Below are 15,965 nucleotides of genomic sequence, written 5' to 3'. Positions count from 1 at the left end.
CTTTTTAAAAATTTTTGATCATTTTTATTCCTCCGATCGATTTTAACTCTATGCAAAATATCCACACAACGTTTTAAAACTATATTTCGAATAAATTTTATAAATTTTCCATATATTTTTTCTATTCATCATTGAATATACGAATTTTCTTGAACATTACATGACATCTACCCACTACTCTTGCATGTATTACAGAAAAGTAATTCATATTAATTTAAAAAAAATGTTTGTTGGAGTAAAATTGAAATTGTTTATTTGAAGCGATTAAATAAATATATAATTTATTTAAATAATCATTGGTGAAACTAAAGATTCAGTCGAAACCTCCTTGAACTGTTTCCTCTTCCTTCTGATCAGGACTATTCCAGCGACGATGACTGCAGCAGCGACGACAGCGCATCCAACAACAGTCAAAACGATCCAGACTGACTTCTTTCTTCCATTGATATCCTCGCCTTTCTCCTTGTTGTCGACGTCGTCGTATGTAATCTTTCCGAACTTGGATGTGTACTTGATGGACTTGCATTTCTCGGCGTCCAATCCGAAGATTGGTGCGATCTTTGAGCAGTCCTCTTCGTAGTCTGATGGAGAGAACTCGCTTCTTGGGAAGGACAAAGCGAATTCCTTGTCATTCAAGTTGACGTACTGAGCGCGTCCTGTGACACCCAATGCCTTGATGACGTTGTCGAAGTTGTCTGAGACGTAGTTCTGGTCAGCTCTGATCTTCTTCTTGTTCATTGTTGCAGCGAAAGTGATGTTGTCGAGTTTGTCGCTGTCTCTTGTTATTTCTAAGTCGTACTCGCCGTAGTTGGAGATGTCGATCTGGATCTTTCCTTTCCATGTCTTCCAGACATCAACAGTGATTTCGCTGTCGCCGGAGTTGACAATCTGCTCTCCGATGACGCCTCTCTGGAACTTCATGATGTCCTCTTCGTATGAGTTCAAACCATCTGGGTGCTCGTAAGTCAAGTAAGTGATTGTGTGTGGTTTGAATGTGAGAGGGATTGCGCAGAAGCTGTCTTCTTCGTTGTTGCAGATTGGAACTAAAGTGTATGTTGTCCATGGCTGTGGTGACCAGAGTTTCTTATCGAAGTCGAATGACATCATCTTCTTTCCGTTGGAGTTGAAGAGGAAGCCCTTAGATGCTCTCTTGGAATTGAACTGGTAATGGACTAACTCAAGGATGTTCTCAAGGGCACTTGGAGTGCGGAAGTCAACACTGGAAACGTTCTCGTGAATGTCAAAGTATGTTTGGACAAAAGTGACTGAAGAATCCTCAAAAATAGGAGCGTAAACAATTGAATAATCATCAGTGATTTTGACATTTGCGAGTTTGTAGACCTTGAACTGGCCGCTTGTTGTTCCGTCGTGGATTGAGCAGTACTGGCCTTCCTTGACGATGATGGCTGGCTTGAACGATGTCACGAACATTTCGTCGATGTCGTAGTCGTATCCGCCATTTACATCGGAAATGAATGGTTCATAGAGCTGGAGCTTTCTTGCCATCTTTCCTGGGTTTGCTCTCATTGGGATGTAGATGTCGTTTGCAGCGAATGGGAACATGCCAGCAGTGATTCTGACGAGGAAGAACTTGTCGTCGATGACGATGTGCTCTGTTACAGGAGTGAATCCATCGGAATAGATTGGGAGGTATGGGATCTGCTTTCCTCTCTTTGGAATCTGGTTTCTGCCCTGTCCGAGGTGGCACTTAACAACAAAGTAGTTTCCGATTCCGTCCATAGAGTTGGTTGTGAACAAGCCGTTTGTGCTGATGACATCCTTGACGAGGACAGGGATGATCGCCTTGACTGACTTAGGAACGTCGGCGAAGACAGAAACATCGACCTGTTTGAGGTTGAAAACAATGGAAATGCCGTCAAAAGTGATTGTGACTGATCCGGATTTGACAATTGTTGCATGAGATAACTTAGTTGTCTTGTCTGCTCCTCCGTTGACAGAAACAACGAACTCAAACTCGGAATTCTCAACTGAGTGGTAGACGAAGTTCCAGTCGCTCATTCCTAAGTCCTTTCCGTAGTAAGTTCCTGCTGGAGTGTCGACAATCTGCTGATTTTTGTCGAGCTTTCCTAAAATGAATGATGCAGTTGGATATCTGCTGTAGCCAATCAATCTGTTGACTCTGAAGTGGATGCCTTTGCTGCCGAATGACTTTGTGACTGTCATCTTATTGAAGGAGACCTTGCAGTAGTAGCCTGTCTTTGTGGCAATCTGCTTGAAGTCGTTGTAAGTGTCGTTTTCTGATGCAATTGCACTTGTCATGAAGTGGTTTGACTTGACAGCGAACTCCTTGTTTGCGTATCTCTGCAACAAAGTGTACTCGCCGTCGAAGTGTGCGTTGAATGCAACGAACTTGTCTTCGTCAGAGACCTTGTACTCCTTTCCGAGAGGAATTGTCCTTCCTGCAATTGTGTTTGGATGGACAATTATGCCAGCGGAGTTCTCTGAGTCGTCCTCTTTGATTCTGATCAAGTTCTTGCTCATGATGTCTGTGAAGTCTGTCTTCATGTTGGTGTAAGACTTGAACAGGATGTAGTTGTTAGCCTGCTTGGCCTTGAAGCGCCAGATGAAGCCTTTAGGTGGGTCGGTGACAACTAAGAACTTTCCTGGGTGGACTGACTGCGGGTACTTCGGAATCTCCTGCCATGGAATGACTGTCTGGCTGAGAACGGAGCTGCCGGACACAGCTTGGAGCTCAACAATGTGCATTGGGTGTGTGAATGTGTAGCCGTTGATGGAGAGAGTTGGATTCAAAACGTACGATGTCAAATCTGTTGTGTACGAGTACTGTGATGATGTTTCCTCGCCACGGAATGGATCGACAAGGCACATCATGATCTTCCTGGACTGCCAGAGGTTCCATGTCTTGTCGTACTTGGGAAGAATCTTGAAGTTCTTGATCTCAAAGCCATCAAACTGGAATCTCAGGTCTAATTTAGGCTGAATGGAGCCGTAGAGGTATGGAGAGGCGCATTCCTCCTTGTCGAAGCCGAACTTGATTGGAACATATGGGATAACTGTGACTGTGGTGTCTAAGTACTTGACTAAACCGGCTGTCAAGGAAATTTCAAGGCCAACTTTGAGACGTGGTGTCAATTCGAAGGTGGAAGCAAGGAGTTGTGTCTTCAGGTCTCCAAGTGTTGTGTCGGACTTGACTGGGGTCATTGAGAAATTGACTGGTCCGTCGATGAAACCTTTTCCTGTGGTGACAGAGACTGTCTTCTCGGCTTCAACGATGTAGCCTCTGTAGTAGGTGAAATCGACTGGGATGTTTAAGTCAATATCGTCAACGGCTAAGTCTGTGATGATATCTGTTGTTAATCCAACACCAATTCCAAAGATCTTGAAGGAAATGCCGTTTGGAATATTGTAGTTGCCCTTGAAGATACTCAATGTTTTCAAATGATAGTGGTAGCCTTGGATATGAACTTGGGCACCAACAATAGCTTTAACGTTGAGTGTTGCCGTTAAGGATAATGAACGGAGGACGATGTCAAGAACGATTGAGACCTTGGCTCTGGCATAAGTACCTGCACCAATCTGGAGATTTGAAGTACTGTAGAAATACTCAGGGCGACCATTGACGAACGGATCACCATTTTTGTTCCACTTGTAGCCTACTTCAACTTCCTTCTGGAAAATTGGATCATCCTTGGATGAAAAACTAATTCTTGAAATTAAATCTAATGCGTCAACTTTTTGGATCTTGTAAACCTTAACATTGTCTTCTTGTTCTAAAACTTCTGTTAATAAATACATTTTTTGCTTTTCTGAGTTAGCGAAAACTTTATTTACTTTTGAATTTTCTGAATCTTTCTCGACAATAGCAATTGTGGACTGCTCCTTTGCAAAGCCAAGGACATCTTCTGATAAATCACCTGTGACGCCATAACGTATTGTATATTCATATCCGCTATCTTTATACGTCTTTGGCTCTAAATCTTGCAGTGCTTGACCTGCGCGTAATGCTCTTGATTTTGCACTTATTTTGGCCTTTTCAATAAGATTTTGATAATTTGAAATTGCTAATGTAAATAGGAGACTGTTCATCAATTTATTGAAGAATATGAATGTTTACATGGCAAGTGTCAACATTTCAAAAGCTTACAAAAATTTTCTAAATTTAACCGTTATTACAGAAAAAGAAACTAAATAGTGAGATAATAAAGATCACCAAAATCTTCCCATCATTCAATTTTTGCGGTTGGATCTCCTTTCATTTTAACGCTATATATACCATTATTACACAATCTTATGGGTCAAATTCTCCATATCAATAGTTATTCATAAACTCAAAATAAAAAAGTTTCTGCGAACCTCAGAAAAATTAAAAAAAAATTGAGAGCAGACCGCAAAACTTTTTTATTCAGTTCAATTTTTTAGGAGAAAAAACAAAAGGATTCTTCTTAGCAAAGCAGAATCCAAAAATATACAAGCTCTTTATCAATTCGTCCTCTCAAAAAATTGAACGGAGAATTTCGATGATAAACAATAATACTATAAACAATATGATGATTAAATTAAGCATAAAATTAAGTGAAAATTCTAAGGTTTTGATTTGAGAGCGCTTTTGTGAGCAGGTCCAAAACCATGGTAAATAACACTCCAGAGATTATGGCAATGTAACTTTCAACAAAATTTAAAATTTATGATGTGGTAGTTGATTCTTCAGAAATTTATTCATGAACCATAACAATGGCAATATCAAATCATTTTCAATTAGAGCGATACTTTCTAAAATTTTAATCTTCAAGCACAACTCAAAGATTTCATGCATTTTCTGAGATATTTTTTTAAACGAACTCATCAATAATAGCTTTACTTAATGAAATATTATTAAGATGAAGTTTCACACAAGTTTTCAAGTTTAATATATCTATAAACATTGATATTTTTCCAATTTACATTATATTTGCAATTTGATTATTTACTATAAAAATAATAAAAAATAACGGTTGGACTTGCTGATTCAAGTTGAAAGAACATTGCTACCACAAGGATTATTATTTTTGGAATATATCAGACGTGATACTTAGTTTTCATGTTCATTTTAATAGGATAACACTTAAAATTAATATCTTTATGTTCATGTATAGATAATAGAATATTTTATAAAACAACACTTATATTATTGATTACATGCAATTTCCGAGTTCAAATTTGGCATTAACACTCAGAGTAATATCAAAGTGAAAAGAAAGTTCAAGTGAAATAATCGAAGACACATTGAGGGGATTCAAAACCTTTTTAATATTTTGCATAAATAACCCAAACGCCAATGAGACATCAGATATTTACAAAAATTCAACGCAGCTTGAATTCTGATAATATTTTCATCCCCGAACTTCTGCATTTTGAAGTAATTCTTGAATCAATACAACTATTATCTATTCCCAGTGATTGCGATGACTATATTTGAAAGGCTATTCTTACAGGCTATCAACCTGAATGTATGAAATTCAATTGAAGGAATCTGAATTCGAAATAGTAGTTTTTGGAATACAAATATGATAAAAAATACAGATATGCATAAAATACATCATTATTTTTTCTTTTGAACATGAATTGAGTTATTTTATGCAAATTGAATAGACAAAAACGCATCATCTTATTACCTATTGATTAATAAAGCGTTTAAGCGTAAAATCGAAAAAACGTAATTTTTTATATTGCTCACAAATTGTATACATTCAACGATTATTCTGTTGTAAACCCAAAAAAATAACAAAAATTTAAATGGGAGAATTGATTGGTCGAAATTGCCTTTTATCAGTCCCCCATGAGTTTTTTGGTTATAGATTTGAATCAATCATTGGGCGAGGCTCATTTGCCGTCGTTGTTCTTGTTACAAGGATTGCAGACGGCGAAAAATTTGCATGCAAAGTTATTTCTCAAGAATACCTCATTGAGAATAAGCTTGTAGAATCATTCAAACGAGAAGTTGAAAATTTCGGAAAATTAGACCACCCAAATATTCTGAGATTAATAGATTTCCTTTCAGACGAAAAACTGATTTACATGATCATGACTCTCTGCGATGCAGGTGATCTGCACGGCTATATCGCTGATCATGGACCTTTTTCCGAATATCAAGCAAAAGCAATTTTCAAACAGATTATTTCCGCCGTTGATTACCTTCATTCTCTTAACATAGCCCACAGAGATTTGAAACCGGAAAACATTTTGCTCGAAAAAGACATGACAGTTAAACTTGCAGACTTTGGTTTTTCAAGGGAAACTGTTGGCAACCAACTAATGAAAACAAAATGCGGCTCTCCTATATATACTGCACCAGAAATTATTACCCAACCCGAATATGATGGTAAAATGGCAGATATGTGGTCAGTTGGCGTAATTTTGTTTGTTATGCTTACAGGAAAGATTCCTTGGGAATCTTCTACAAATGAGACACAGCTTTTCTTCCAGATTCGAACTGCACGCTTTCACATTCCAGAAAATATTAATCCAATTGCTGCAAAATTAATTGGAGAACTCATGGTCCCACAACCCGAAATGAGATGTACCGCAAAGGAGGTCTTGACCCATCCGTGGATTCAAGATCAGACGAGAAATTTCTGCTCAACTCACGTTGTTCAGAATCGCCGTACTCTTCTTCAGGAGTCCGGACGACAATCGGTTCGCGTAATCCATAAACGAATCGGAGCTTCAATGAGAATGAAAGATCCTCCAATGACCAGGCGTGCAAGCGTGACTGATGAATCTTTTATATAGTTTTCTTTAGTTTTATCATAAATGTTTGTTTTGTTTGTATGATGTTCTAATTAACTATGACAATAATTTTTTTTTTAATATTTTATTTTCAAATGTTCTATTTAGGCCATGAATTTAACATCGTTCATTACATATACATTTCATATAGCGTTCAAATACTCGTATATTTAGACAGAATGACGTAACAAACGAATTTCAAGGAAATTAACCAAATAACCAATTATTCTGCAACTACAAACTTATAGTACACTAATATTCAGATTCAAAGCGGCTAATTAAATGAAAAAAGAAGTAATTATGAGTTATTTAACTCAGAAAAAATTGACATAAGTGCATCACTAAACACAAATTGTTATAGTGTACGTATTTCATATCATAAAAATGTTACTAAATAAATATTTCGGATATTTTTGTTTATTTTAAACTTTAGATGAGTTATTTTAGATTTTTATCAACATAAAAGAACAATCTCGCACTAAAGTATCCCAGTGTAAGCGATAATTCAAACAAATTAACAGAATATTTTGCAAAATTTTGTTTTTCTAGAATCTTATTACAAGTATTTTCATCACAGAAATAACGAAGGAATTTGCTAAGCATGTTCCATAAAGGTGCAGAAAATTTAACAGCACTTTGTTCAATTTGTTTGATTTTATCTTCAGGAACATTTACATTTACTTTCTCGAACGGTTTTTCTACGTTAAATGAGTGATACAATAGATTCTTCAACAGGCTAATCTCTGAATCCTTTTCTGCAATAATTTCTTTGAGATCTCTCAATTCTTCAATGATTTGATTTCCGTTGTTGAGATTCTCTATTTGTGCTTGCAGTTTCTGATTTTCTTCATGAAGTTTCTTGACTTCAGAATCATCAGTACGAGATTGTAACAAATCAAGGGTGAATTCAACAAGATTGCTTACTTTAAGCTTCTGATTATTAAGGTTACTAACTAGTTCTCTGGCATCATCGTAATTCTGAATTATATCAAACATCATTTTGATTTTATTGTACTGAATGCAGAGATCAAGAACTGTTTGATTGGCAAAGTTTGATGATTTGATAATGTCTTGTCTGGATGCGAAATAGTCAAAGACTTCTCTGCTGTTTTCGCTCTGAGAAATGATAGATAAATGAAGTGGATTATTGCCTTGTTCGTCGAGAGAATAGAAAACATCCTTATTTATAGAATCAAAATACTTTATAATGTCCAATTTTCCAAGGAGCGTAGCGTATTGGTACAAATTTAGTTTATATTTAGGAAGAACAGCGGTCACGATGAAGTCCATATCTTTGATTTCTTTTATTTTATCAAGCTCTCCAAGTTTGACTAAATCAAAATAAACTTGGGATGCATATGGGAATGAAGAAGTCATTTTTGAATATTTTGCCAACTTATTTTTTTTTTCCATCATATAAACCTCGATGTCACTTTTGCGGCCTCGCTCCGCTCGACCGCAAAAGTGACATCGAGGTTTACATGGATGGGTTCTATATATATACAGCTTGACTGGTAGAAAAAGCGGATCGATTTTTATCAATAATTGGACATTCTATTTTTAATAAAATAAACATATATTTATATGGGAAATTAGGGAGATCTGAAACTCAAAAATTATTTTTGAATTTTAATATGATGAATGTAATTGTGATAATATGTACATTACAAATAAATATTAATTCGGAACAACGATGAGATGTGATAAATTTGATTCTCTCAAAAATCGATTTTGGAGTTTTAATATTAATTTGTATCTTAGATGCATATAGGATATATAATAATTTTAAAACATCAAAAAGTGACAATTTGCGGTTAGAAAAAGTCATCAAAACACTTTTTAATGATTTGATCTAACATATGCATAGACCATCTCTTTGATATTTAACTTCAATTTCCCGAAATGAAAAGGATTTGAACAAAAACGATTATTTTACGATCATTTTTTGTAAATTTTTTTAAATTGAGACTGACATCTCTAAAATCATCTAAAAAAATCCAAATATCAAATAAAATAATATCATTAAAATTCCTCTCAATTTAAAAAATTTTTATAAATTGAGACTTCGATCTCTAAAATCTTCTAAAAAATCCATATATCACAAAAAATCACGATATTATTTTTATTCTCAATTTCAAAAATTTTTTTTGTACTGAATTTCTTTTTCCATAACAGCATGGCAGAAATTTGAAACGAAGTTTCAAATTTCTCAAGCTTGCATTCTGGGCACGTAAGTGCCCAGAATGCTAAAAGGCGCGTAGCGCCGTCTCTGAATATCAAATTTATTATAATTTATGAAATTTCAAATAAAATTTATGAAATTTCAAATAAAATCGATCTGTTATAACACACTGGTGCATGACAGCCTTGTCAGCTTATATCGGCGCGCGGCTTCGCCGCGCGCCGATAGATGCGCTATATATATAAGACTAAAAATATTTTTTTCGTCGTCTTTAATTAAATCAAATTAGCTATCTAAATTTCATATTTTCGTGACTTACTTTTGACCATTTTCGGTTGCAATTTTTAATCGTTTTTAAACTAATAGCATTTATCAATTTGAGTTATATTATATTGCGGATTGATCCATTTAAATCGCCGAAAATTCAATGATCAAATAATTTCAGAAATAAATCATGCTCAAAATTCGATTTTAAGCAGTTAAATTTATTCCTTATTAGCAATATATATAATCATCTCATAAATCACAACGAAATGCTGGACTGCTTGTTTTTATTTTGAGTGAGGAAAATTCTTTTTTGCTTTCCTTATTAAAAATGCACCTGATTCAAGGAATTCATTTCAAAAACACAGCAAATCATTTCCGAATTCCATTTTGCTCAATAGAGGAGATTTTAAAAATCTTAAATCAGAAGCCATTATCACGAAATATCAGCAACACAATGATTGTATGTTATAGTATTTACTTGATCTTTGCAATTAGGCCTAAAAATCTAGAATTTTTCAAATTTCAACAGAAAATAATGATATTTAGCGAACGTTTATATAAAATTACAATGCAATACAACCAAGTGAATATATCTATCTAATTAAAAGTAGTCCTTTATATGTATACATTTAACAGAAATTTGGCGGTTTTTCAAGGAGTTTACATTGTAAAAAAAATAGAAAATCATAAAAAAATGAATCCTGCTGAGGCTGAGCAGCAATCACCTCACCAAGAGATATCTGAAGTAGATGCCGACCGCATCAATGCCATCTCATCTATTTGCAATTCTTTTGATGAAATCCCTCCAGAATTAGTTCAGATTGCGAAAGACAACCAAGATCTGAAAACAGTTGCAGAAAACGTCCATGCAATTTTATCCGGAGAGGAAGACGTCAAATTTACATCGAAAGACAGAAAAATTCTTGAACAAGCAATTTGTACTTTGGCTTATCATTCAGCTCCGCAAGCATCTACCGAACAGCCTAACGAGCGCGAGCAAAATAATCAGATTAAAGACCTCAGACAGCAGCTAGTCGACTCTAACGAACATATAAAGAAACTTGAACAAGAAATTATAAAGCAAAACACAGCTTCTCGCCAATTACAATCGCAGATTGAGGCTCTCAAATCCGAAAACAGCGACTATTTCAATAAATTAACGCAAGCTGACGAGAAAAACAATAAACTGCGCAAAGATAACAACAACACACAAACACAACTCAAAGCTGAGATAACACAGCTACAAGATACCATCCAGGAACTCCGTGACCAGGTCAAGATGTCAGAGATTTCAGTAAACCGTTTAAATCAACAAGTCGAGCAATCGAACAAAGAACTCTCTGAAGCGAACGTCGAACTTAATGCACTTAAGAGTTCAGCAGAATCAAAGCGCATAAAGATAAAGAGTTACCAGCAAATTTCCGACAAATTGAGATTCAAAGTCCAGGAACTCGAAGCCGACAAATCCAGACTCCTTACTGAGCAGAACCAGCTCATCAACAGCCTAAAGGATGCCCAGGAACAGCTCATTGCCGCAAGTCCAGAAAATATCGAACATCTCGAGCACGAATGCGACGGCTACAAGCAAACAATCGAGAAACTCCAGGAACTTACCGACTTCCAAGCCAACGACATCATCCAGCTTCGTTCAGAACTCACACAAACCTCGAAATTACTCCAAAAGCAGACACAGCTTCTTCAAGCATACGATTCTCGCATCGAGCACTTACAGAACGACTACAACGATGCTACAAACCAGATTTCCGCTCTTAACAACAATATCGAAAATCTACAGTCGCAGGTTGAGACAACTGCTGTCAAGAGCCGCGACATCGACTGCTCAGCGATGCTGGACGACATGGATCCTCAGACCAAAGACATCATCGAGAAGAAATTTGGCGATGTTTCCGCCGTGAAGCTCCCTGACGTCATCTCCAGCCTTGTCGACAGCGACGCCAACGAGGAACTCAAAGCTCAGAACGCCAGGCTCATTTCCGCTCTGGAGAACCAACTCCGCTTCCTCCAGTCCGCTTCAGTCAGAGGAGTCATCTCCACCGCATTGCTCAGCCCTGAGAGCGCCTCAGATCCACTGATTGACGACAAGGCGGTCAGAGACAAGATGCTCATAGAGATCGCGAGGACGAAGCAGTTCATCACAAACAATAAAATTGGTGAACAAAAACTCACAGATAAAGAAGTCAAAAGTGAAGTGGATCAACTTGAAAAGAGCGACAACCTGAGGCAGAGAGAGGCCTTTGCAGTGATTGCCCTTGAGAGCGAGAACAACGACATCCTCCGCCGCCACTGCGACAAACTGAAATCGTGGAAGGAAGGCATCTGCGGCCAATTAAATTCAGTGAGAGAGCCGCTCCACATCGAGGGAGAGATAGAGGACTCAATTCCTTCCGTTGTCGAATTTGTCAGGAAATTCCAGAATTTCGCCAAGCAGATCAAACTGATTCTCGACGGAGATTACAACGAAGAGGACATTGACTCCACAATCTCGTTCATCACGAAGTACTGCCAGTCTTCATCTCTCATCCTCAAGCAAATCGACAACGACCTCCGCCAGGCAGTCAAATTCGACGGAGAACTTGTTGATCTGCCGATATTCGCTGTTGAAGTTGTCAATGACCTGCTGAAGATGATCACAGCGGCGAAGGAGCAGTCAGTTGCAGACATGAGGTCTCAGATGGACAGAATGAAGGAGCAGGCAGAGCAGGAGCAGGAGAAACTCGTGGAAGCAATCGCAAACCACGAACAGGAAGAGAAACACCAGAAGGAAGTCATCGACCAGCTGATGAAGAAGATCGACAACCTGCAGCAGAAGAACAACAAACTCCAGAGCCAGAACAAAGATTTCGACCAAGAGAAGCAGGAAGTCAACGAGAAACTCAACAAGATGATGGCGAACTACCAGGAAATAGAGTCCAGTTTGGAGGAATCGAAGGAAGAGAACGAAAGAATGAGAGAGCAGATGAACAAGAAGTCGCAGCAGTTCGAGCAGAGACTGGAGCAGATGCTTCAGCAGCAGAGAGAGCAGCATTCAGAGGATCTGAACTCTTTCGAAGAGAAACTCAAACAAAGAGAAGAGAAACTGCAGCAGGAAATCCAAAACAAACACAACAAACTACAGGAAACAAAGCAGAAACTGAGAGAAGTAATCCAGACATACGACGCAGCATTCAAGCAGCAGAAAGAGGCAACAGCTGTTCTCAGACAGCAGAACCAGGAACTCATCATGAGACTCCAAACAAGAACAGAGCAGAAATCACCTTCAAAGCAAAACATAACTTCAACAGCAGAAGTAGAGCAGTTGAAGACAGATGTGAAAACATTGAAGCAGGAGAAAGCGATTTTGGAGTCAAAACTCGAACAAACAATCACAGCTGCAGAAAACGCAAGGCAAATCAGAGAAAGCTACTGGGAATCTCAATTGTCTCAGTCACAACAAACAATGGAGAGATCGATACAACAAGAAAACATCGAATTCGAGCAAGAAGTCAACGATTTCAAGGACAAACTGAAGCAAACACTGTCAATAGAAGAAGATGCAACTAACGAGAAGATCGTGGACAGGACACATGACTTAGTCAAGCAGCTGGAACAGACGAAACAGGAATTGGAAACAGTGAAGAAACAAAAATCAACAAGACAAAACGCAATTCCGCCAAAAGCTGCAGACATCCAGAAGGTCACGCAAACAGTGGAAGCCCTCCAGGAGTGGGACAGATGGGCACGAGACTTGTATTCCAATGTCACTGACGGAGACTCGCCTTGCCAGAGCGCGAAGGACTTGAGATTCGTCATCGGAGAGATGGCGCTTTCTTCAATCGGACACAGACAGTTAATGTACAGGCTGGAGTCTTTGAGGGCACAAAAGAAGGCGTTGATTAACTCGGAAATACCAAATAGATGCGATGGACCATTAAAGATGAGATCTGCAATCTTTTACGTACAGTTCGCATTCAGAATAATGAGAAAATCAGGTAACTTTGGTACTAATTAACTTTATATATTTATTTTTTATATATTTTTGAAATATGTTTTTGCATTTTTCCTTTTTTTTAAATAAACAAAATTTATCTTCTTCAATTTTTTATATCTCATTTCTACACATAAAATTTGAGTTTTTTTTTAATTGACACTTTTTAATTTTTATTATTTTTTTGATGTTATAACAAAGACTGACGTCAGATAATACTGATAATCGAGGCATTGAATATAGTGACCCTAGTAAGACAGTTCTTATTCAATGCCCGAATAGTCTTAGTGGTGAGGTCGAAATTCTTCAAAGTGTAAAAGTTATCCTTGGTGGCAGTAAAGATGTTAATAGTCCATTTTATTCGTGCCGCAGTACTATTACGTCACTTAAATTTGCTGCCTTCAGCAAATGTGAGAGCATTTGTAACTTTTGTTTTTCGAGTTCATCTCTTGAGAGTGCTGATCTTCGTCAATGTGAAAACCTTGCCTATCTCAACTATTCTATTTTCAGTAATTGCACCAAACTCTCAACATTTTACTTTCCACCAAAAATTAAATCTATCAAAAGCGGCTGTTTCTATAAGTGTTCCGCGCTAACCACAATTAATTTACCAGATTCTGTTGAAGAAATAGATACATACACTAATGGTCATTATTGGCCATTCAGTGGAACTTCATCAACAGCATTGAATATTTCACCAAATTCAAACTTAACAACCCTTAAAGCTGAATGTTTTTCATTTATTAGATGCAAAAATTTGTTTATATCTAAAAAAGTTATTAGTATTGGCCTAGGAATTTTAATATCCAGTTCTGTGCAGACAATTACTATTGATGAAGAAAATCCTAGGTATGTAACAGATGGAAAGTATGTTTATTCAGGACAAAATAACAAAACATTAGTTCTAGTTGTTCCTACATATCAAGGTGAATTTGTTATTCCCAGTTTTGTTCAAGATATATATGATGGATGCTTCCGTTCATGCCACATCACAAGCATTGTTTTTCATGACAATGTTACATCCATTGGTGCATGGGCTTTTGCTGTGACAGATTTAACTTCTCTACAATTCCCTGAAAAAATAACAGTAGTTAAACATGACATGTTCAGAGACTGCACTAAATTGCTTTATGTGAATTTATCAAGTAAGGCGACTACAATCGAATCCCAAGCTTTCAAAGGCTCTACTATTATTGTTTCAATCGAATTCCCTCCAACATTGGAAACAATTGAAGAAGGCGCTTTTGCAAATTGTCCAAAACTTGTAATTGATGCATCAAAGAATGAAAATATTAATTATGCTGATGATATGTTGTTCACAAATAAAAAGAAAGCTCTTTCTAGTTACTTTGGAACTGATCCAAACAAAGACTTAGTTGTTCCAGAAGGACTAACTGAGATTGGTTTAGGCGCATTCAGCGGGAAAAAGTTAAAATCAATTTCATTTAATGGAGCAACACTAACTAATATTAATCTTCAAACTTTCCAGAGTAGTACTATTGAATCGATTTCTTTGCCTCCAAGCTTAAGTTTCATTGGCAGAGAGTGTTTTTTGAATTGTGTCAATTTAAAGACAGTAACTTTTGATACGAATTCACCACTCGCAGTTATACCAATGAAGTGCTTCGAGAATTGTAAATTGTTAGAAAACATCATCCTTCCTAGTTCAGTCACAACTATTCAAGAGTATGCATTTTCAGGCTGTGTTAATATTGGTGACATTGGTCTTTCATCCACACAGATCTCAACCATCGACACTTATGCATTCAAAAACAGCGGAATCACTATCCTTGATAATACTCACAACGTCATCAGCTTTGACTACGGATCATTCTACGGAAGCTCCATTGAGAGTATCACATTCCGCACAGTCACTATTCCATCTAGCTGCTTCTTCGGGTGCTCATTGCTCACTTCGATCAACATTGTCTCTGTCGACACCATCGAAGACTCATCATTCGAGAACTGCGTTTCACTCACAACATTTGTTATTCCTAGCAGTCTTCGCATTGTCAAGTCTTTTGCATTCCGGAGTTGCCTCTCTCTTTCCTCAGTCACACTTTCCCTTGATAGCAACATCGATCAGATCTATGGTGGTGCATTCATCAACTGCCCCAATCTCCAGTCGATCAAGCTTGATTCTAAAGACAGCCGATATCGCTTCAGCAACGGTGCACTCACCAACTACGAAGAAACGAACCTTATCACGTTCATTCCTTCTAGCCTGATCGACACATACATTGTCCCAGTTACTATGACATCCATTGGGAACTATGCGTTCATGTCATGTCCTAACCTTGTTCGTGTTCTTTTCAGCGGCAACAGCATCCAGACTATTGGTCGCGAATCATTCAAAGACTGTCCTAAGCTCTCATTCCTATATGTCACTAGCAGCAGTCTCACCAGCATTGGTGAAAGTGCTTTTGATGGATCTCCTCTTCTCTGTCGATGCGGTTCAGTTCGCTGCGACAAGAACAAACGCGATATGTTCATTTCTAAGGGCATCCCTACTATTTCATTCAAAGTTGACTGTTCTTATGCAGGTGGCTCATGTGGTCACAATCCAACTCTTATATCCAATTTATCACCAATACTCATTACTCCTTTAATTGTAATGTAAAATATATATTTTTTATAATCAAAATGTGCCTTTATAACAACCACAGTGCAATTCTCAAGATTATGATCATTTTTAATTTTAATAACGAAAAGCTTTGAATCAAAAATAATCGTATGTTAGATAATTTTTAATTATCATGTACAACCTCCTAAATCTTATTTTTT

At 37.2% G+C, this 15,965-nt stretch overlaps 5 protein-coding genes across 5 annotated transcripts; 3 read left to right on the top strand and 2 right to left on the bottom strand.

The window, feature by feature from the left end:
• Positions 1 to 230: 230 nt before the first annotated feature.
• Positions 231 to 4,089, bottom strand: TVAGG3_0894190 (uncharacterized protein; the record flags this gene model as incomplete). Its single annotated transcript, XM_001317206.2, has 1 exon — positions 286 to 4,068. One exon carries the CDS (start codon positions 4,066 to 4,068, stop codon positions 286 to 288), a length of 3,783 nt encoding a protein of 1,260 aa, XP_001317241.1.
• Positions 4,090 to 5,610: 1,521 nt separating this feature from the next.
• Positions 5,611 to 6,791, top strand: TVAGG3_0894180 (protein serine/threonine kinase protein; the record flags this gene model as incomplete). Its single annotated transcript, XM_001317207.1, has 1 exon — positions 5,755 to 6,750. The coding sequence occupies one exon, from the start codon at positions 5,755 to 5,757 to the stop codon at positions 6,748 to 6,750; it is 996 nt and encodes a 331-aa protein (XP_001317242.1).
• Positions 6,792 to 7,148: 357 nt separating this feature from the next.
• TVAGG3_0894170 (Ankyrin repeat family) lies at positions 7,149 to 8,156 on the bottom strand (the record flags this gene model as incomplete). The annotated part of the gene is made up of 1 exon (XM_001317208.1): positions 7,186 to 8,124. The coding sequence occupies one exon, from the start codon at positions 8,122 to 8,124 to the stop codon at positions 7,186 to 7,188; it is 939 nt and encodes a 312-aa protein (XP_001317243.1).
• Positions 8,157 to 9,855: 1,699 nt separating this feature from the next.
• TVAGG3_0894160 (uncharacterized protein) lies at positions 9,856 to 13,306 on the top strand (the record flags this gene model as incomplete). The annotated part of the gene is made up of 1 exon (XM_001317209.1): positions 9,891 to 13,205. One exon carries the CDS (start codon positions 9,891 to 9,893, stop codon positions 13,203 to 13,205), a length of 3,315 nt encoding a protein of 1,104 aa, XP_001317244.1.
• A 53-nt stretch (positions 13,307 to 13,359) lies between these two features.
• Positions 13,360 to 15,801, top strand: TVAGG3_0894150 (structural constituent of cell wall; the record flags this gene model as incomplete). Its single annotated transcript, XM_001317210.2, has 1 exon — positions 14,284 to 15,801. The coding sequence occupies one exon, from the start codon at positions 14,284 to 14,286 to the stop codon at positions 15,799 to 15,801; it is 1,518 nt and encodes a 505-aa protein (XP_001317245.1).
• Between the last annotated feature and the right edge of the window lie 164 nt (positions 15,802 to 15,965).

Source organism: Trichomonas vaginalis, chromosome VI (genome assembly GCF_026262505.1).
Source record: "Trichomonas vaginalis G3 chromosome VI, whole genome shotgun sequence".
Lineage (NCBI taxonomy): Eukaryota > Parabasalia > Trichomonadida > Trichomonadidae > Trichomonas > Trichomonas vaginalis.
This window is presented reverse-complemented; position numbering and strand designations above follow the sequence as displayed.